General features: G+C 40.9%; 1 protein-coding gene across 1 annotated transcript in view; it reads right to left on the bottom strand.

The window, feature by feature from the left end:
* gabbr2 (gamma-aminobutyric acid (GABA) B receptor, 2) overlaps window positions 1-21,505 on the bottom strand; it is a 488,893-nt gene that overhangs the window by 31,588 nt on the left and 435,800 nt on the right. The window contains 4 exon segments of the mRNA XM_034160116.1: window positions 12,931-13,060; window positions 13,228-13,410; window positions 15,211-15,435; window positions 17,449-17,559. Of these exon segments, the coding sequence (XP_034016007.1) occupies window positions 12,931-13,060; window positions 13,228-13,410; window positions 15,211-15,435; window positions 17,449-17,559 (649 nt within the window).

Genomic DNA, 21,505 nt, shown 5'->3' with positions numbered 1-21,505 from the left:
GAATGGGCAAATCAGAAGTTGGCAAAATCACATACGATAATAATGTATAAAGACATAATCTGACTCTAAAGATGAAAATCTGAAATGTATTATTAGCTAACCGCTAATTATCAAAGATAATGTTCTCATTATCGATTAGCTTTTCAGATAACTTTAAAAAACCGTTATCGAACTAGTTATCTTCTGTTTTTGTCCGATAATTTTTACACTGCTAACATATTTCTGCAGATGTGGTAAATAAAGCTGAATAGTTAGAATCATTTATGAAGTCTAACATTATTTGAGTACCTACTTGTTAAATGTTTTGTAGTAGATGAGCAGTTCTATCCTCTGCAAACAGAGGAAAGCTGGTTCTCGAAGAAACCGCTCTATCCTTTGCAGGCAAAGGATTACAGAAAAGAAAAATGCTAATTTCTTCTAACCCCATACTGATGTGCTGGCAATATAACCCAAGTCATCCAGAGACATACAGTTTTAACTTATGGCTAAAATTTTAACCAAACTAATTTCAGACAAGTTTATTTAAATTAACGTCACGACTGAAGTTTTATAAAGTGAAAATATCAGATATATGTTTTAGTTTTTAAAGTAATGCACTAATTTTGAAGGGTTTAGTGTGGACCATGCTGTGTCCAGGGGAATTATGGGTAATGTCAGTACCTTCACGACAGAAGAAATGCATTTGAGACGCTCTGATCAGGCTCCACATGGACAACAGCATTAAACCCTTTGTATATTATGCCTAAACTTGAATATATTCTTTGGGTTATAGACATTGTTATTGTGTTTGTTTATGTAAAAATGCCAGAAGAAGCTCAGCCTGCTTCTCAATTATTTTCAATTGGAATCATTGCAATCGATTCCTGTTTCAATCAATCAATCAATCAATCAACAACTTTATTAAACGTTTGCTATTTTAGTCCTGCTTATGTCAAACACTGTCTGTCGGTCTTTGTTCCAGAGTAATATATATAAGATGTCTCAAATTCAGTTTGCGTTTATAAATTCCACGCAGCTTAAACATAGCAGACACGGATTATCTGGAATGTTGTTTTGGCAAGTTTTCACTGTCTCTATTGCCATCTACTGGCCAGTAGTGTCATGGTAGTATTCGCCCCTAAGCTGGGCAGACAATATTTTCAATCATTGTACTTGGCTCCAGCTCAAACTGTATGACAAAACTGCACGGTGTAAAAGTTCAGAGTGCACGGCCCGATGCTCTGATGCGATCTGACTGCTCACATTGTAGGTTCAGAAACCACCCGTCGGACTCTTGTTTCCAGAAGCAAAATGTAAACAGTAGCTTTTTCTTTCAAACTTTATTTACATTTGTTATTTTTACAAAAACTCTCGATGGGAGACATCTGGGCGGCTTTGCTTGAGCTGCTGCCCTCGCGACCCGACTCCGGATAAAGCGGAAGAAAATGGATGGATGGATGGATGGATGGGAGACATCAAAGTTTTAAAAAAAAATGCAAGACTTTACATGAGTTGAAGAAAGGGGGGAAAAGAAACAGAAGCTGCTCTCCCAAAGAGATGATCACTCTTGTGCTCTCTCCAATTCTGCATCAGTGTTTGCACATGCACAGCGTGAGAGGTTGGACGCTTGTAGCGCTTCAGCAGTGGGATACCCTCAGGACGGCTGACCATAAAATCAATCAGGTTTGATTTTCATCTGACCATACGATTTGCCAATCAGGAGGAGGTCGAGAGAGGTTAAACGCAGCTCGTTACTCCATGTATACTACACGATGCAGGACGCGCGATTTAAGCTGAGACTCATCTAGTGGCATGGTGGATTATTGGTTACCTCTGTTGCCATCGCAGCACAGAAAGTCATGGGTTCGATTCCGCCTGTGGCCTTTTTGTGTGGAGTTTGCATGTTTCTCCCCGTGTATTGTGTGGGTTCCCTCCGGGTGCTCCGGCTTCCTCCCACATCCAAAGACATGCAGGTTGGGGTGGATTGAAACTTTAAAATTGTCCGTAGGTGTGTGTGCGGAGTGTGAATGTGTTTGTTCCTTTATATGCGGCACTACGACAGACTGGCATCCTGTCCTGGGTGTACCCCACCTTCGTGCTCTATGGTTGCTGGGATAGGCTCCAGCCCCCCGCGACCCTTAATTGAACTAAGCGGGGTTGAAGATGAGTGAGTGAGTGGAGCCCGTTCAAGTGGCCATCGAAGGAACTGCAGGTTTTGGTACTTCGGCGCTGACTTCATTTTAGGGCACTGGAGGTTAAACAGTGCAAATGCTCACAGGTTTGGTGCATTGATGCCTTAATGTGAACTCCTCAGCCTAAACTCACATCCCGCCGTCACCGTGTGATGGTACATACTGATGAGGAGAGACAGAGGGGGTGGGGGCGGAGCCTCACCCTTTGTGAGTGAGTATAATCGCTGTTGACACCCGCTCTACTCTTCTAAGTGCCGCTCATTCACGGCCTCGGCTACATTAAGACCGGCTCTTATGAATACTGATGACTACAGTCAGGAGCAGGCAACGCCGGCTGTCGAGCGCCGGCAGATTGAGGCTGCGAAAAGTTAAAGGAGCTTAATGACCTGTGATTTTATTTCCATAATGTCATCAGATTGACAACTACAAGTGCCGCTTCTCTTCATCGCCACTACTTCGCTTTCTCGTAACTCTCTTTCTCCTTCTCTTTTCTACAGAATATTATCCAGAAGATGTCAACAGGCAGCAAATAAATGACTTTTCTCCTGGATTTAAAACAAAAATAAAACAGTTTTTAATATAAAAGATCGGTCAGCAATTAGAGAGGCTGATGAACAATGACCTTTTGCTGATGCTGAGGGCAACATCAGCTTCTTGACAAACATCTTATTTTCGCCTGTGGCAGCAGGTGTTGTTTTAAGTGCTGCGTGTCCGCGTGTGAACAAACGTAAGTTGAAGAGTTTTTTGAGTTTTGATCTGATTTTACATAAGATGCTGAACTCTTAAAGTGCTCGACGTTGGGACTGACAGCCTCGTTTGACTTCAGGCAAATGTGGAATAATAATGTGCAGAAAGAAGATGACTAATTAACAGATTTAACAAAATGTGCTTTTTTGTTAAATTAATTTATTGAGGATCAAAACAAAGAAGTGAAATAGGATAAATAAATGTAAGCGCAGCCTCTTTTCTGCTTTTCTGTGCCTAATATGTATATGTCGTGGACCTGATTGAGTGAAACTCTTCAGCATCTCACCATATCATTTAGGTCCTTCAGACTTTTTTTTTTGAGCAAATGCTTCAGGGGAGCATTAGCATGACTAAAACTTTTCAGTTTACATCAGATTGACAACTACAAGTGCCGTTTCTCTTTATCGCCACCGCTCGCTTTCTCGTAACTCTCTTTCTCCTCTTTTCTACAAAATATTATCCAAAAGATGTCAACAGGCAGCAAATAAATGTTCAAGTTCACGTTCAAGTTCAAGTTCAAGTTTATTCGGTTCAAGGAAGAACTTTGCAACTAAATAAAACAAATAAAACAAATGACTTTCTCCTTCTGGATTAAAATGAAAATAAAATAGCTTTAAATATTATTTAAAACCCTACGTACCGGCTCAGGTTTTGCAGTCACAGGATGTGGGACTGCTGTGTGTTCCCGCATGCACCCGCTCTATGGAACAGTCGCCCTGCGACTGTGAGGCAGTCAGATTCCGTGGGCATTTTAAGTCAAGACTAAAAATGTATTTTTACTCCCTTTCTTACGAATAGCTTTTATTTTTTTAATCTGTTTATTCTTTTGCTTGTGTCTTTTAAATGTGTATTTGAATCTTTTAATTTACTCACTCATTTTCATTTTTATTTTGAACTGTTTTGTTGTGAGGGGCCTTGATGGCAACTTTTGTTGTGATTTGGCAACATTATAAATTGAATACATTTAATAAATTGAAATTGAATATAAAAGATAACTTGAAGACTTTTGAGTTTTGGTCTGATTACACATAAATATGCTGAACTCAAAGTGCTAGACGGAATAATAATGGTCAAGAAAGAAGATGACTAATTAACAGATTAACAAAATTAGCTTTTTTGAAAAAAAAAAATTTCATTGAGTATTCAAACAAAGGAGTGAAACCAGGATAATAAAAGTAAATGCAACCTCTTTTTCTGCTTTTCTGTGCCTTGTTAATTCACGTCGGCAGTAATGACACCCGGTTACGCCAATCAGAGGTCACTAAAATTAACATTGAATCGGTGTGTAACTTTGCAAAAACAATGTCGGACTCTGTAGTTTTCTCTGGGCCCCTCCCCAATCAGACCGGGAGTGACATGTTTAGCCGCATGTTCTCCTGGAATTGCTGGCTGTCTGAGTGGTGTCCAAAAAATGAGGTGGGCTTCATAGATAATTGGCAAAGCTTCTGGGGAAAACCTGGTCTTGTTAGGAGAGACGGCATCCATCCCACTTTGGATGGAGCAGCTCTCATTTCTAGAAATCTGGCCAATTTTCTTAAATCCTCCAACCGTGACTATCCAGGGTTGGGACCAGGAAGCAGAGTTGTAGTCTTACACACCTCTCTGCAGCTTCTCTCCCCCTGCCATCCCCTCATTACCCCATCCCCTAGAGATGGTGCCTGCTCCCAGACCACCAATAACCAGCAAAAATCTATTTAAGCATAAAAATTCAAAAAGAAAAAATAATATAGCACCTTCAACTGCACCACAGACTAAAACAGTTAAATGTGGTCTATTATACATTAGGTCTCTATCTTCTAAGTCCCTGTTAGTAAATGATATAATAATTGATCAACATATTGATTTATTCTGCCTTACAGAAACCCTGGTTACAGCAGGATGATATGTTAGTTTAAATGAGTCAACACCCCCGAGTCACACTAACTGTCAGAATGCTCGTAGCACGGACCGGGGCGGAGGATTAGCAGCAATCTTCCATTACAGCTTATTAATTAATCAAAAACCCAGACAGAGCTTTAATTCATTTGAAAGCTTGACTCTTAGTCTTGTCCATCCAAATTGGAAGTCCCAAAAAACCAGTTTATTTGTTATTATCTATCGTCCTCCTGGTCGTTACTGTGAGTTTCTCTGTGAATTTTCAGAACTTTTGTCTGACTTAGTGCTTAGCTCAGATAAGATAATTATAGTGGGCGATTTTAACATCCACACAGATGCTGAGAATGACAGCCTCAACACTGCATTTAATCTATTATTAGACTCAATTGGCTTTGCTCAAAATGTAAATGAGTCCACCCACCACTTTAATCATATTTTAGATCTTGTTCTGACTTATGGTATGGAATTGAAGACTTAACAGTATTCCCTGAAAACTCCCTTCTGTCTGATCATTTCTTAATACCATTTACATTTACTCTGATGGACTACCCAACAGTGGGGAATAAGTTTCATTACACTAGAAGTTTTTCAGAAAGCGCTGTAACTAGGTTTAAGGATATGTTTCCTTCTTTATGTTCCCTAATGCCATATACCAACACAGTGCAGAGTAGCTACCTAAACTCTGTAAGTGAGATAGAGTATCTCGTCAATAGTTTTACATCCTCATTGAAGACAACTTTGGATGCTGTAGCTCCTCTGAAAAAGAGAGCTTTAAATCAGAAGTGCCTGACTCTGTGTATAACTCACAAACTCGCAGCTTAAAGCAGATAACCCGTAAGTTGGAGAGGAAATGGCGTCTCACTAATTTAGAAGATCTTCACTTAGCCTGGAAAAAGAGTGTGTTGCTCTATAAAAAGCCCTCCGTAAAGCTAGGACATCTTTCTACTCATCACTAATTGAAGAAAATAAGAACAACCCCAGGTTTCTTTTCAGCACTGTAGCCAGGCTGACAAAGAGTCAGAGCTCTATTGAGGCCGAGTATTCCTTTAACTTTAACTAGTAATGACTTCATGACTTTCTTTGCTAATAAAATTTTAACTATTAGAGAATAAATTACTCATAACCATCCCAAAGACGTATCGTTATCTTTGGCTGCTTTCAGTGATGCCGGTATTTGGTTAGACTCTTTCTCTCAGATTGTTCTGTCTGAGTTATTTTCATTAGTTACTTCATCCAAACCATCAACATGTCTATTGGACCCCATTCCTACCAGGCTGCTCAAGGAAGGCCTACCATTATTTAATGCTTCGATCTTAAATATGATCAATCTATCTTTATTAGTTGGCTATGTACCACAGGCTTTTAAGGTGGCAGTAATTAAACCATTACTTAAAAAGCCATCACTTGACCCAGCTATCTTAGCTAATTATAGGCCAATCTCCAACCTTCCTTTTCTCTCAAAAATTCTTGAAAGGGTAGTTGTAAAACAGCTAACTGATCATCTGCAGAGGAATGGTCTATTTGAAGAGTTTCAGTCAGGTTTTAGAATTCATCATAGTACAGAAACAGCATTAGTGAAGGTTACAAATGATCTTCTTATGGCCTCAGACAGTGGACTCATCTCTGTGCTTGTTCTGTTAGACCTCAGTGCTGCTTTTGATACTGTTGACCATAAAATTTTATTACAGAGATTAGAGCATGCCATAGGTATTAAAGGCACTGCGCTGCAGTGGTTTGAATCATATTTATCTAATAGATTACAATTTGTTCATGTAAATGGGGAATCTTCTTCACAGACTAAGGTTAATTATGGAGTTCCACAAGGTTCTGTGCTAGGACCAATTTTATTCACTTTATACATGCTTCCCTTAGGCAGTATTATTAGACGGCATTGCTTAAATTTTCATTGTTACGCAGATGATACCCAGCTTTATCTATCCATGAAGCCAGAGGACACACACCAATTAGCTAAACTGCAGGATTGTCTTACAGACATAAGGACATGGATGACCTCTAATTTCCTGCTTTTAAACCAGATAAAACTGAAGTTATTGTACTTGGCCCCACAAATCTTAGAAACATGGTGTCTAACCAGATCCTTACTCTGGATGGCATTACCCTGACCTCTAGTAATACTGTGAGAAATCTTGGAGTCATTTTTGATCAGGATATGTCATTCAAAGCGCATATTAAACAAATATGTAAGACTGCTTTTTTGCATTTACGCAATATCTCTAAAATTAGAAAGGTCTTGTCTCAGAGTGATGCTGAAAAAACTAATTCATGCATTTATTTCCTCTAGGCTGGACTATTGTAATTCATTATTATCAGGTTGTCCTAAAAGTTCCCTGAAAAGCCTTCAGTTAATTCAAAATGCTGCAGCTAGAGTACTGACGGGGACTAGAAGGACAGCGCATATCTCACCCATATTGGCCTCTCTTCATTGGCTTCCTGTTAATTCTAGAATAGAATTTAAAATTCTTCTTCTTACTTATAAGGTTTTGAATAATCAGGTCCCATCTTATCTTAGGGACCTCATAGTCCATATCACCCCAATAGAGCGCTTCGCTCTCAGACTGCAGGCTTACTTGTAGTTCCTATGGTTTGTAAGAGTAGAATGGGAGGCAGAGACTTCAGCTTTCAGGCTCCTCTCCTCTGGAACCAGCTCCCAATTCGGATCAGGGAGACAGACACCCTCTCTACTTTTAAGATTAGGCTTAAAACTTTCCTTTTTGCGAAAGCTTATAGTTAGGGCTGGATCAGGTGACCCTGAACCATCCCTTAGTTATGCTGCTATAGACTAGACTGCTGGGGGGTTCCCATAATGCACTGAGTGTTTCTTTCTCTTTTTGCTCTGTATGCACCACTCTGCATTTAATCATTAGTGATTGATCTCCTGCTCCCCTCCACAGCATGTCTTTTCCTGGTTCTCTCCCTCAGCCCCAACCAGTCCCAGCAGAAGACTGCCCCTCCCTGAGCCTGGTTCTGCTGGAGGTTCTTCCTGTTAAAAGGGAGTTTTTTCCTTCCCACTGTCGCCAAGTGCTTGCTCACAGAGGGTCGTTTTGAGCTTTGGGGTTTTTACGTAATTATTGTATGGCCTTGCCTTACAATATAAAGCGCCTTGGGGCAACTGTTTGTTGTGATTTGGCGCTATATAAATAAAATTGAATTGAAATTGAATTGAATCCTTTTCCCTTAAGGGGCAATTTACTTGTTTTACTGAACTAATTTGTTTAGTGGGATTTTTTGCACTACCTCAGACAACCAAAAAAGTTATTTCATTTATTTATTTATTTTTGCTCCACCTATACTTAAAAATAGTTTGTCTTTGATGATATTGTTTTTATTGTTCAAATATTTATTTAAAAAATATGCTAGTTATTTTTATTTATTTATTTATTTTTTGTCCTTTTTGTTCCTGGCGGAATGGACTATTTTCCTGGGTATCGGTATCAAGTTTGAAATTTAGTATCGTGACAACCCTACTAGCTGACAAGCACTGAAAACATTTTTTTTTTTTTTTTTTTTTTTTTTTACAAAATACAGTGTATGCATTAAACAAAAAATGTAACATATTAAATAAAGCCGTAAAGCCATAAAGCCAGCTTCTATAAAACAATATAGGTAAGTAAGGCATGCTCCAGCACATGCTGCTGTAGTTTCAGCTCAAAAACATTTTTAGTATTTTTTTTCCAGGAGCAACACATGGGAGCAGAACAACAATTACAAAACAAAAAAGCCTGAGACACATTTCTTTGTGAAAGTACACATCACCACTGCATAAAGTACCACAGATGAGGAACTTCTCGAAACGTTCCAACCCACTCTGCTCCCAATCTGCATAGCGAACCCAGCTGTTTTATTCTTCTACTTTCCAGAACTCTGACAGATCCACTGGACACCCCTGAGAGGAGCGTTACGCTGTGCGTGCATCACACACGTAGGGATCTGGATGCTGAACATTCTCATAAATGTGAGTAAGGTGCAAGGGCGTCATGCACACAACAGTTCAGGAGGATTAAGGTTGGTGCACAATTAGAGCAGAAGACACTGGGTTGGGGGGGGGGGGGGGGGGGGGGGGGGGGTCTATCTCCTGAAAAATAAAAGTAAATGATGACACAGTTATCAGCAATTTAACATATATAGTCAAAGATGTTAGGGGGGATTATTTTAAAACAGATTTTCTTAGTAACCCCCCACTTTATATTTGGGTATATTTCATATTTGGATATATTTCATGTCTACACTGCTGCTTGTTATTGCTTTTGTTAGAATTATTATTAATTATTACACGATTGTCAGAACAATCATAAGGCGTTTTACTTCATATTAAAGTGGGAATAAATATTTCTCATGAATCTGAATCAATTTCAAATCAGGTGACATCCAGAGGCAGGTGCTCGTGCTGTGCATTGAGCCTCAGTGGGTTCTAGATGGCAACCACCCAGAACTCAAAACAAACAGGTTAAAACGTGGTGACAAGTTGAAACGTAGGTGTCCCCCTCAGGCTTCTCCAGTTTTGTGATCCTCAGTACTCAGGCAACTGTGTGCTGTATCATACCAAGAGAAATGTGCCAAAACAAGCAAACAAAAAACAAAAAGAACACAAAAACAGCCCAATGCCTGAACCCAAAACATACTCCTGGCAAACCAAACACGCTACGTACTTTTAGATTCCAAAAGCAGCACTGTTATCAACCAGTGGACACAAAATTCAACTCGCTGCAACACTTTAAATGGAGCCTACAGACTGTCTTCATCCCGGAGCTTTTGAAGACACCACACTGAACTGTGGATGTGTCTTCTTGAGGTATGATAGGTTTCACTCATACTAGATTATACAATGATCCAAACTATATATTACAGAAATAACAGCAATCAAATACAATAAAATGAAATATTAAAGGTCTGCAATTAAGCTCAATTAAGTATTATTGTCGTGTGGGCCGCTGAAGAGGAGGTACTGCTGGCTCACCACCACAAGATGGCGCCCTGCTTGCAGTGCGGGCTTCAAGCACAGAGGGCGTCGGAGCGACAGGGAGTGACAGCTGTCACTCATCATCCGTACCAGCTGTCACTCATCCACTACACATCACCACCACCATAAAGGCCGGACTGCAACTCCACCTCCCCGCCGAGAAATCAGCTACCATTCAGGTAATTCTCTGCTGAACCTTAATTCGAGCATTAGTCTGATCTCTTTTGCAGCCGTTTTCCTGGGACGGATACCCTGTCTGCTGAGTTGGCGTTTGGTGTGGACTGCGACGGCTTCGCCTCCCACCCCACCCAACTAAGTGGTTATCTCGGGAGCTGCACGAGTGTGTGATTCGGAGGTGGAGGTTCTCCCTCCTAACTAAACACTGACTGTGGGATTACTGAGTGTGCGAACTCACACTCATCAGTACTGTCTCTGTTCTCTGCCAGCAGTACCGGGTCTGACTGCTGAAGACAGTGGCCACCTGGGGCGCAGGGCTTGGCGACTCCGGTGTTCTTCAGATCCATTGGTGGTGGAAGCTGCGTGGGATCCGGCTCTTCTCTCGCCAGACGTCTTCTATCGTCGAGCCTGCCCACACGTCACCTTGTGTATAATTGACATTCCACCATATTGTTATTGTCTGTACTTCGTTGTGCGATTCACAACATTAAATTGTTACTTTTTGGCTTATCCATTGTCCGTTCATTAACGCCCCCTGTTGTGGGTCCGTGTCACGACACTTTCACAACAATTATATCCATTTATACCATGGTCAGTGAGAATTCCATGTCTAACTAGCGTGTATTATTTTCGTGTATATGCACACGTAGTTTGGCGAGTTAAGTCACTTGTTATAGTCACTCCACTCTGGTCGTCACCATAGCAACGTGCAAATCAGTTGGCGCAGATCAGCTGTGTTTTGACAGGTGAATGACAGAAACGCAATAAAACATGGATTTCCAAGTTAATTTTAATATTTTTGACCAAAATAAAACGTTTGAGGAATGGAAAGAGGAGGAGAGCAAACGAGAAGAACAGCAAAAGCAACGGCATAAAGATTTAACATCGGACAAACCGGACAAGATTGAAGACGGGAAAGAAGAAGAGAATGGTTCTATCCTTGCGGGCTGCCGGAGCGCTCTGCATCAAAACAGCGAGTGTAGTTTCTGGACCTGTTGCCAGAGTTGGCCGCAGCTCCACAAAGCAGAGTGGGGGGCAGTGTGAGTTGCCCGCTGTGGCGCTTACCAAGCGTGCAGACACGGTAAGTGCATCAGAGACAAAATATCTTGAGACTGACATAAAATAGTCCCAAATACTTACGCATTTTTATCAAGTTCTGTTAATTTAAATAAATATGTGTGTGTTAGCTCACTGTGTGGGATCATGGTATAAGCGGATTAAACAACTCAAAGCCGTGCATTATACAGTTTGAATGCACTTCCGCGTCGTGCATTTAAACCGTATAATGCACAGCTTCTCGTTGTTTAATCCTTACATATCGATAGTAGTAAATATTTTGTGATAAACTATCCAAATTTCCGAATTAACAAACTAGTCAACCTCTATACGTGTAACTGACAAATATGATGCATTAAAGAACATAGGTCCAATTATCTATCATAGAGCGTGAGGCAGGGTACACCCAGGACAGGACGCCAGTCTGTTGCAGGGCCACAAATAGACAAACAAACACAGACACACCCACACACACACTTACGGACAATTTTTAAAAAGTCCAATCCACCTAACCCGCATGTCTTTGGATGTGGGAGGAAACCGGAGCACGCAAACACGGGGAGAAGATGCAAACTCCACACAGAAAGGCCACGGGAATTGAACCCACGACCTTCTCGCTGTGAGGCAACAGTGCTAACCACTAAGCCACCGTGCTGCCCATAAACAAAAATTCTGATTTTCTGTCCTTGAAGACATCAGACCAGGATTCTTTTCCTTCATACAGAGTGTCTAACTATTGTGTGAAATTTTGTGGAAGTTCTCCAAACGGTTTAGGACTAATTAAAGAATTTCGATGCAAAATCCAGTCAGAACAAACCGACAAGTTTAGTTCAGGCCACCATGCACCTGACTGTATAGGTAACACCTTCAACATAATATTTCCATTTTATTTTTGGAAATCTGTGCATTTACAAATGTGTTTTTCTATAAATTTCCCATTTTAAACTGTATTTGTCTCCATTACGGAAAAAAAGGACTTAACTGGGTTTTGCATTTGAACCCTTCAGTTGCACTTATAAGGTTCATGTGATTCCTAGATCCGCCCCTCCAGATTTTTTTTGGGGGTAGGGGTGAGGCGGTAGAGTGCCTTCATACTAAGAGTGGCAACAACTAGTGATTTGAAGCCATACTGTTTCCTCGCTTGAACTGCATTTACTGTGTTTATGCATGGTGACATCTGTCACATCTGTCTTAGTGCCATCCAAAAGGGTTAATTTGAATCTAGGAAACACATTTGAATGCATATTTACATAATTTGACTTTTAAGTTGGAAAAAAAAAAACAGTGCATTTGCTAGTTTTATTAATTTAACATTTAAGCATGTGAATAACAATCATGCATATCTACATTGCCTGCTTCTCCATCTGATCTTTGAATGCTAAAATATGGATAAAGACAACAGGAATCAAACATTTTTATACGGTTTGCACATTTAAAAGATCTGTGGCTGTGTTTAATTACAAATCATTTAAGGTTCATGAACATTTAAGGGATAAAACGGCACAAAACTCTGCAAACTTCTACAAAGGCGGGGATTCCTAAGACTCACATGAGACACGTGTGTCTTTTTATTTCAGCTCCTTGTGTTTTCAAGTATGTCAACCCCAGTTTTCAAATCCAACAAAGCCCCGTGTTTGTGCCATTTTCTCAGGTGCACTGTTTAAACACCCGAAACACCAAATAATTCTGTGCCAAGCCAGGTGTCGAGCCAGTTCTTATTACTTTAAATAAATGTGACGGGTTAATGCGAGTGTTGCAATGTGCACATCTTGTCAAGCAGTGAGATACAGAAGCAGCTAATGACTCATTCTGAAAAACATCAACGACAGCTTCTGCGTTCTTTCTTCACCTGCAGGTAATTGGAGCTTCAGCGATTTCAGATTGAACTAAATAGAACCCGCGGCGCAGATGTAACGAGTGCCTCACCTTTGGCGTCTGTGAAGTTACGTATGCTGAGGATGTTGTTGGCATCCGGGTAATGGTTTTGCTTGATATAAGGCGTTTTCTCTGGGGTATCTTGGAGCTGCATGGTCACTTCCTCCAGCTCCTTGTCCAGCTTTTACCAAAGAAAAACAGAAAAGGGTCATTGTCAAATTAATCTTTTTTTTAAGTGTTAAAATATGCAATGATCAAACTAATAACTGGTTGGGAGGCAATCAGCTCATGTCACTACTCAGTGTTGACTGTGTGCAACAGTTTATAAGAAAAATTAACAAAGAAAACCTCAGTTATCCTCATTCGAAGGCGGTGGTTGTCAGTTTGAAGGCCATCCAGTCGAGATGTGTTCGCCTGGTTGACGCTGGTGACTGAGGTGGAGGTTTTGGAGTCTTCCTTCTTTTGGTTCTGGGTGAACTTCAACCTCCGGTTCTGTGTTGCTGCATCTGGGTTGGTTCTCATGGTGATTAACTAGGTGACAGATTATGGTATTAGTCCTGGTAGCACTTTGGCTCCATGTATTATTGTCTCCATTGATATGTTTCGAATCACATGTCTTGGTTTGGTTGACGCAAAGATTACGCAAAAATTTATGAACAGATTTTCATGAAACTCGTTGGTGGGTTTCAGTGTGAACATAGAAAGAAGACACTCAGTTAGGTGTTGGTGCAGCTCCAGAACAGCATCCAGGAATTTTTCCTCAACTTTTACCAACACTGTAACTGGGCTTTTTAATTAATCTATTTACATTTTGGCAAAATTTGCAGTTTAAATGAAATTATAGACATGTTTGAAGGTTAGAACATGGGTTGGAGGATAATACAGCTGTACCTTGGTGTTATGTGACTACTTAGCATCAGTGTATGCTGTACAATTTCAATTTATTTGATTTTTATATAGCGACAAATCACAACAAAGTTGCCTCGGTGCTTCACACAGGCAAAGTCTAACCTTAGCAGCCCCTAGAGAAAGCACACTGATGACAGTGGTAAGGAAAAACTCTCTCTGATGTTGTTGAGGAAGAAACCTCAAGCAGAACACACTCAGAGGAGTGACCCACTGCTTAGGCCATGTTAACAGTTACAAGGTTTTTACAAAGTTTTACAAAGCTGAAGAAACAGAAAATTGGAAATCAAAGCAACGTGACATCATAACAAAATAATATGTATTTGATGAGAAGTCCATGCAGGTGGTTATGCCACAGGCAGAGGTCATCCAGCATTCCTCATGCTGTCAGTGGGCCTGTTGCCGTGGCAATGCCCATTCCAAACACAGACTGCATTGTGCGGCACCAGCGTCAGGTGTGGCATCTCATGGTCAGTCCAGCACCCTGTCTTCAGAAGGCATCCCACTATCCGTACCTTGGACAGAGAGAAAAAGAGCTGAATCAGTCAGCCGTAAAAACTACACCTAAGGTATAATTTACCAGTAGTAAATCGATAGGAAAGCAGAGAAAATACTAAGGTGACTGCTGGCCCGCTAGCCCCAAGCTTCACTAACAAACCCAGAATTTAGACCGAGTTGAGGCTGGGACCTGTTCCATTACTAATAAAGTGAATTTGAACAGATAGGAAGCATAGTTCCATACCATGCCAGTACGCTGTTGGGATGACCTTGGCCTCTGTGTAACTATTTAAGTATTTTAGCAAGATATCTTAAGAATGACAATTTTGATTTTGATGAAACTTGTTTACTTGATTGAATTTTGGTTAAAATCAGTCAATAAAAGCAGGTAACTCACTGAGACAAGGACTTGGGCTGCCAATATGTTGACCTGGGTTTAATTCCCGGTCATGCTACCTGTCTGCATTCTCAGGTAAGATGCTTCATCTGTATCTTCAACACAGTCCATCCATCTGTAAATTGGTACTGGTCTGCCACTGGACTGGCATCCCATTGAAGGGGGGTGGTAGACAGCTGTTTGATGCTACAGAATCCAGGGATCAGCACGGGCACCAATGGGCCTCAGATTGTGGTCAGAGGTCAAAACTGTCTTCTCTACCTGCCATTATTCACCATGTTGATGAATGTGAAACAAATTGCTCAAAGCACCCTTGGATCCAGATTTGCACTAAAATCTAATGGATTCTTTCTTGGCCTGCCCAGCAATGTTCATGAAAATAAGTGCAGATACGTTTGAGTAATCCTGAAGACATTTAAAACAAACTAACTTCCAGCTTCCACCACTTGAATGATCTTTATTAATGATGATAAACAAGTGCAGCTGTTAATCTGATTACCAGCTGTAATTTCTTTCGCACAAATACTCACCTTGGGAACAAAGACCAAACAGAGTGTGATGGTGCTGCAGAAGATAATGACAAGCGCCACAATGCAGAACTGGACATTGGGCTGATCCCTGGTCAGAAAGGACACTGCGGCACCGATGATGCACATGATGCCCACATTGTACACACTCATGCCTATGTATTTGCTGTCATTGAGTGCAGGGATGCTGACGTTCCTCGTCTCCCATGCCAGGAAACAACCAAACAGCTGTGAGGAAGAAGAGAGAAGAATTTTGAGGGAAGTGTCCGATGAAGCCTTCAAAACATGGGAATGTAATAAATAACACAGAACAGCTGTAATTTTCATATTTTTCTAATATTTTCAAAGTGTGAATTGCAGTGGAAGCAGAAGCCTGCTGAATAATTCATTGTCCCTGTTTTCTCAAAGACTAAATGGGAATTAGTGGAATGCAGACAGGAGAATTAAAACAGCAGTCATCAAGGATTATACTTCAGGCGTGTGAACATGTGAATGTATACATGTGATTATGCATCCGTGAGCCTGTTTGTCAGGGTTGATTCGAGCCTTCAAATACTAGTTTTGTTATGTTTACAACACATGCAGTTGATTCCAGTTCTTCATTTGATCCATATGTTTGACTCTTGTCTTTTTTTTTTTTTTTGGTCTGTGTTGCTTTCTCCTCAGATTTTCCTGTGCTTTAACTTGTGAAGATGACATACGAGCCAGATGGCAGGAATCATCATGATGCCCAAGCTGGTTGATGAATCACATGACTGCAAACTACAGAGCCTTTATGGAGTTATGATTTTGCCTACATTTCAATTCATATATATGAGGTTCAGATATTGGGAAGTGACTGATCATGACTTTATGAATCAATGTGGGGTACACTAATGTGGTGTGGGCTGAACTTAAGTGCCGAGATTGAAATCAAGAATCTGATACATCCCATCACTGGGATGTTTCATCATCCCACTGAGTCTGGTCTGCTTGAGTTTTTTTTTCCTAAAGCTGACAGTTTTTTACTTACCATTATATTAGCCAAGCTAATATAGATCAGACATTTAGTAGGCTTTCCGTATTTACAACTGTTTTAGATGCATTTGATGTTCCTAAAAATGTTTGCAAAGTACTGTATATTTCCATACACTTCCAAATATAAGATGGTATTTTTGTTATGGAAATATATCCATAACATTAGGTATGCCTCACGGGACTAAAGTGACCCACCCCTCTAATTTTCTAGGAAAGCAGGACAGGGTCTAAATGTTGAGGTGAGTGATGCATTTTAATGTTTATTTGTTTTTTAAATCACGGTGTGCATTTCAACCTTGTTGTTATCTGTTTATTATTGTCATAGAAATAAAAGCCTGATAAAAATCCTGGGATGAAGAACTCTGAACTGCCATGACAGTGCTTTTATGCCCAGAAAATAAAATACTGTATAAGCATGCAGCCTGTGCAACTGAGGAGCAGTTATGCAAACTTTATGGGCTTGGTTATAAATGCAGTACAGTCAAACAACTCTCAAGCAGCCATGAAATAAAGGTGTGAGACTGTAATGTTGGGAGTTGGCAAGTCTAGGAAGACTGTATTAAAAATGTCAGTAAAGCTTACCTAATACTGGCTGCTTTCAAAAGATTGACAGACGAGTGCATCAGTATGTAGTTGGAATAAAATAAACGTTATTTTATTAAAATTATTTTTCCCCAATTTCGTGTAACTCCCCCCGTACAATGACAATAAAGACTGTTTTATCTGGTCTTCAGTGAGTCTTTTTCCAAAAATCTAACTTGGGGGGGGGGGGGGGGGTGGGGGGGGGTTGTTGTAAGCAAGGCCATCTCATATTCAGACCAATTTTGTTACTGAAAAATTGAGAAATCAAATCACTTCTTTGCCAAATTAATTCACAAAAATGAACAACATTGAAATTAAATCCATGAGAAAGAAAGAAAGAAAGAAAGAAAGAAAGAAAGAAAGAAAGAAAGAAAGAAAGAAAGAAAGAAAGAAAGAAATGTGCTCAATGTGTTGTTATAGTTCTGGATGCATCATTTAATTAACACAAGTAAGCTTGATAAGAGGTCATTCACACGACTGGCCAGACTTTTAATCAAGCAGCAGCCCCGTTACATTGTATTTTTTCATCTGTATCAACATCAGAAGTCGCTTACATTTCCAGTTTCATACTGAAAGCATTTCATCTTCATGGTCACATCTGCAAATCCTTGGTGAATGAGTATGTGATGAAATGTCTCTCACCATTAATAGGCCTTTGTAGGCATAGACGATCCCCAGCCAAATAGTCATGTGGGTGTTCTCACAGTGCTCGAGGAAGGGGCGGATGGCAAAGTCTCGACCTTGGGGGTCCGGCTGTCGACAAGAAGAGGAGAGAAACACAAATCACACAGATGAGCAAATGATTGCAGGCTGAGAGAGAAGCAGACAACATTTCCTTCAGCAGCAATCAAACTAATAGAGAAAATGTGTGTTCAGGCTGAAGCCAGTGAGCCGTTTCCGTGTCAGGTGTTCGAATTTCATCTTCAAGGACAAGAACTAACAGTTTGCTGGAGACTGGCTTTGCTTAACTAGTTAGAATGGACTGTGTCAGCTGTGCAATCCAACAACAACAGGCTTCTCCAAAACAGTCCGTTCAATTAATTATTTCTTAAGATGCTAATGGATACGATTAATGAAGCTTATTCATTAATGTGATTTATACCTCTTCTTCTTTTCTTGTTCCTCACTCACTTTCCATCACTCTATCTTTCGATTCTCTGCAGTTGAAAACATACTAAGGACTCTCGTGAAGAACATGAGCTGTACACGGTGTTTTCTGTGGCTGAAGTCAGTGATCCTTACTGCTGATAAATGCACACCCACTCCTGCAAGATGCTCCCTGTGATCAGCAGCTCACACCTAGGCTTAACAGAGTCACTCAGTAAGTGAGTCCGTCCATAAAACATCCAAAAGTAACACTGTAAAACTCAGCTCTGAAATTTTAGCTTCTGACAGATACAGGTGAGACACAACCTCCTATTTTGGGCCATGCTGGCACCTTTTAACATGCAGAGTGCCCTTAAAATGAAGACAAATAGATTGATCAAGTTGCTTGTGAAGCCTTTTTCCTAATCACGGGGTCTTGGTGGCCACTAAGATCACTGCTTGTCCACATCAATGGAAATGGAGCATTTAATTCTTGCTTTCCGATGCCAGCTTGATTAACAAGGAACAGACAATACCTTTGCAAATGTGTGGTGAACCAAGTGGTAAATATGGGGTTACCACTGTGGTAACCAAAATCAAAAAGTGAGAAACTGAGATGATATCTCTACTGGAGAACAAAAGATCCTACTACATTATCTGTTATCATATGGTAATAAAGACTTGCACACTAATGAGTGATCTAAGGAAGATGATTGGATGTGTTTGGTAGTAGGTGTTTCTGGAGGATCCTTGGCTTCTTCTACTGGAATAATTTTGAGGGAACATCAGCTACAACATTCTGGTCATGTGTTTTTCTCTGGGCATGATCCAGCACACAGTGTTGAGGACTCCAGTGGCTGGAGAATGGGGTGCCCATATTTTACCTGGGTGCAGCAGATACATGGCTACTTTTGAGAACTGGAGATGGAGCAGCTGCCTGCCTGGGTAGTTGCCATCCAATATCCAAGTTGGATCCATGGTGTGATGGATGTGGTGATGCCACCACTAGGACATGCTCCCAGACACGACTTCACTGGGAATTTACATTTATTGATCGGAATAATTACTTAATATGGGTCACTGGTCATAAAAAATACTCCTTAATACTACTAAGAATTAGTGCTAATCATAGAATTTGTGGCTATCTTTGAAATGATTCAGTATAATTTTTTACCTTTAATTCCCACATTCCTCACCACCCCACCCCCGCCTGGTTTTACTACACAACCTTGACACTGTCTTCCTTATCCAGAGTGTCTGTCCCTGTCACTATTCCATCTGCAGCTCCACATCTCAGTATCTCAAAGACATTTGACAAAAAAGCAAGCAGAACCCCCACAACTATGATGTAGTGTTAATGTTTGCGCCGTCTGACAAAGACCTTTAAAACCCCCCGATGTCTCAAACAGAAAACACACTGAAGGAACTGCTTTGTGCCTGGGAGTTTACCCACTTTATCAAAAGCTCTTCTGTAACCTCTTATGAGAGTTCCTCCATCTCTAGAGCTGTTGCCATCTGATTTATTTTTCTGGTACTTTAGGTGAAGGACGAGCAGAACTCTGTTTCTGCCTCAAAAACGATCACAGCACTTTAATACACGGCAAAGGAGAGCAATAAGTGGTGCTGGGTTGTTTTTACCCCCCCGCCCCAAGAAAATTCAATTAACAGTAACGAGAAGAGAGTATGAAAACACTGACAATCAAACATGGTAGATTTATGTTAGAACCACAATTAACATTGACAAAAGTACTTAATAAGCAAACTAGAAAATCATCCCATCATCTATGCAGGAGATTCCTCGGTTTCACTGAGTATAGCTGCACTGGGCAAAGACTCGGTGATAGACACCGAAGGGGCGATGCAGGTGCACGTAATTCAGGTTTCTCAGATGGGACGTCAGTCCAACGCAGGTTACTTCCCCAGCCAAGGACGGTATCCATTTACATTTGTGTGAACTCCAATAATGTAGATTAAGTGTCTCGTCCAAAGACACTGACAGGTAGCATGAGTGGGATTCAAACCATGGTCTACATATTGGCAGGCCAGCTCCTTATCCACTCACCCACCTGCTCTATGCTTATTAATGTTACTGATTAGCAGCCCACTCACTGTTAATACCGCCGTCACACTAGAGGCCAAATGAGCCCAAATCCCCTCTGAATGAAAATTCGACCCACATTTGGTAGATGTTGAGGTGCATTTGTGGCCAATGGACAGCATTCTGAGCGCAGTCTAACAGTCAGGCACAGTTGTGCTGCTGCCTTGTATGTTTTGCACATGTTCAAAACATTTGTGGCGCAGTCGAAGTGGAAAAACTAACAAATGGCAGTTGATGTGCCGTCTGACCACAGTGTGACTGCATTCTAACCAATCGGACAGCGTGAAAACAGCATTCGTGACATTCTGGTTATATTTGGGGGGATGTTCAGTATTTCCACTAGGCTGAACGTCTGAAATGCTCCTGAACGCACCATGAGCACACCTCGAGTGCTGCTGGATTATATCCTGCTGACCCGCAATCGGACCGCAATCATACGGCTTATAAGTGCATTCGTATTGTTCTTACTGCAATCTGGCACCTGTCCAGGTACTATTATTGTGTTCCACCTACATTTTTACTGTGTTAGGAGGCTCATGCGCAGGGCCAGCCCAGTCTCACATTTTTTTTCGTGCTCCTGTGATGAAATGAGTTAAATTTTCGTGACAGGGTTTTATTTTAACTCATTATTCCTCACACTACTCCTACCCCCAACCCTAACCTTAACCATAACCTGTCTCCCCACCCTAACCATAACCACCCTGACCCCCCGCTTCACTCTTAATTTTGTGCAGCCATCACGGAATGAATTAGAATGATTTTGTGCTGCCGTGACGAAAATGAGGCGCTTTTCGTCACAATGTCACGAATAAATAGATTAATGTATATTTCGTGCTGCTGAATCACGACTTGCTGTGAGACCAGGTTGGCACGGCACGTGCATGAATCAGTCAGGGCGGGTCAGAACGCAGTCTGGGTTTTCGGACGATTGTCCTCTGCAATTCTTATTCCCTCTCCAGATGTGGCACAAATCCTTTTTTTTTTTTTTTTTTTTTACATTCTGCCTGATTCAACTTGGCTCATGCTCATTTGGACCAAGTATGATGGGGTTCTGCTACTAACCTATTATTGTGGTGGAGGGTGGACTTTTTTCTGGTTCCGGAGCACAGCGGTGTTCTGCTGTATCTGTTAGCTGTTTGAACTGAGCTGTTTGAGTTCTTTGAATTAACAGTCTTTTTCAAGACTTTTTTACTTTTTTTTACTTTTTCACCGTGCTCCAACGCCTAAAGAAGACCTCTAACGGTCGAAGCATCGCGACGGAGCTCTTTTATCAGCTAACCTTCATCAGCGTTGGCAAGCTAACTAGCTTGCTAACGCTTTCGTTTTTATTTTTATTTTATTTTTTAGCACTGTTGTCGTGCTGCTCCACAGCCTGCCTAGTGGATTTTTATTTTATTTTTAGCACTGTTGTCGTGCGTTACCTGTGCTGCTCCACAGCCTGTCCAGTGGATTTTTATTTTATTTTTAGCACTGTTGTCGTGCGTTGCCTGTGCTGCTCCACAGCCTGTCCAGTGG

The sequence above is a fragment of the Thalassophryne amazonica genome, chromosome 20, assembly GCF_902500255.1.
Source record: "Thalassophryne amazonica chromosome 20, fThaAma1.1, whole genome shotgun sequence".
Classification (NCBI taxonomy): Eukaryota; Metazoa; Chordata; class Actinopteri; order Batrachoidiformes; family Batrachoididae; genus Thalassophryne; species Thalassophryne amazonica.
The sequence above is the reverse complement of the archived record's forward strand: the minus strand, read 5'-3'. Positions and strand labels throughout refer to the sequence as shown.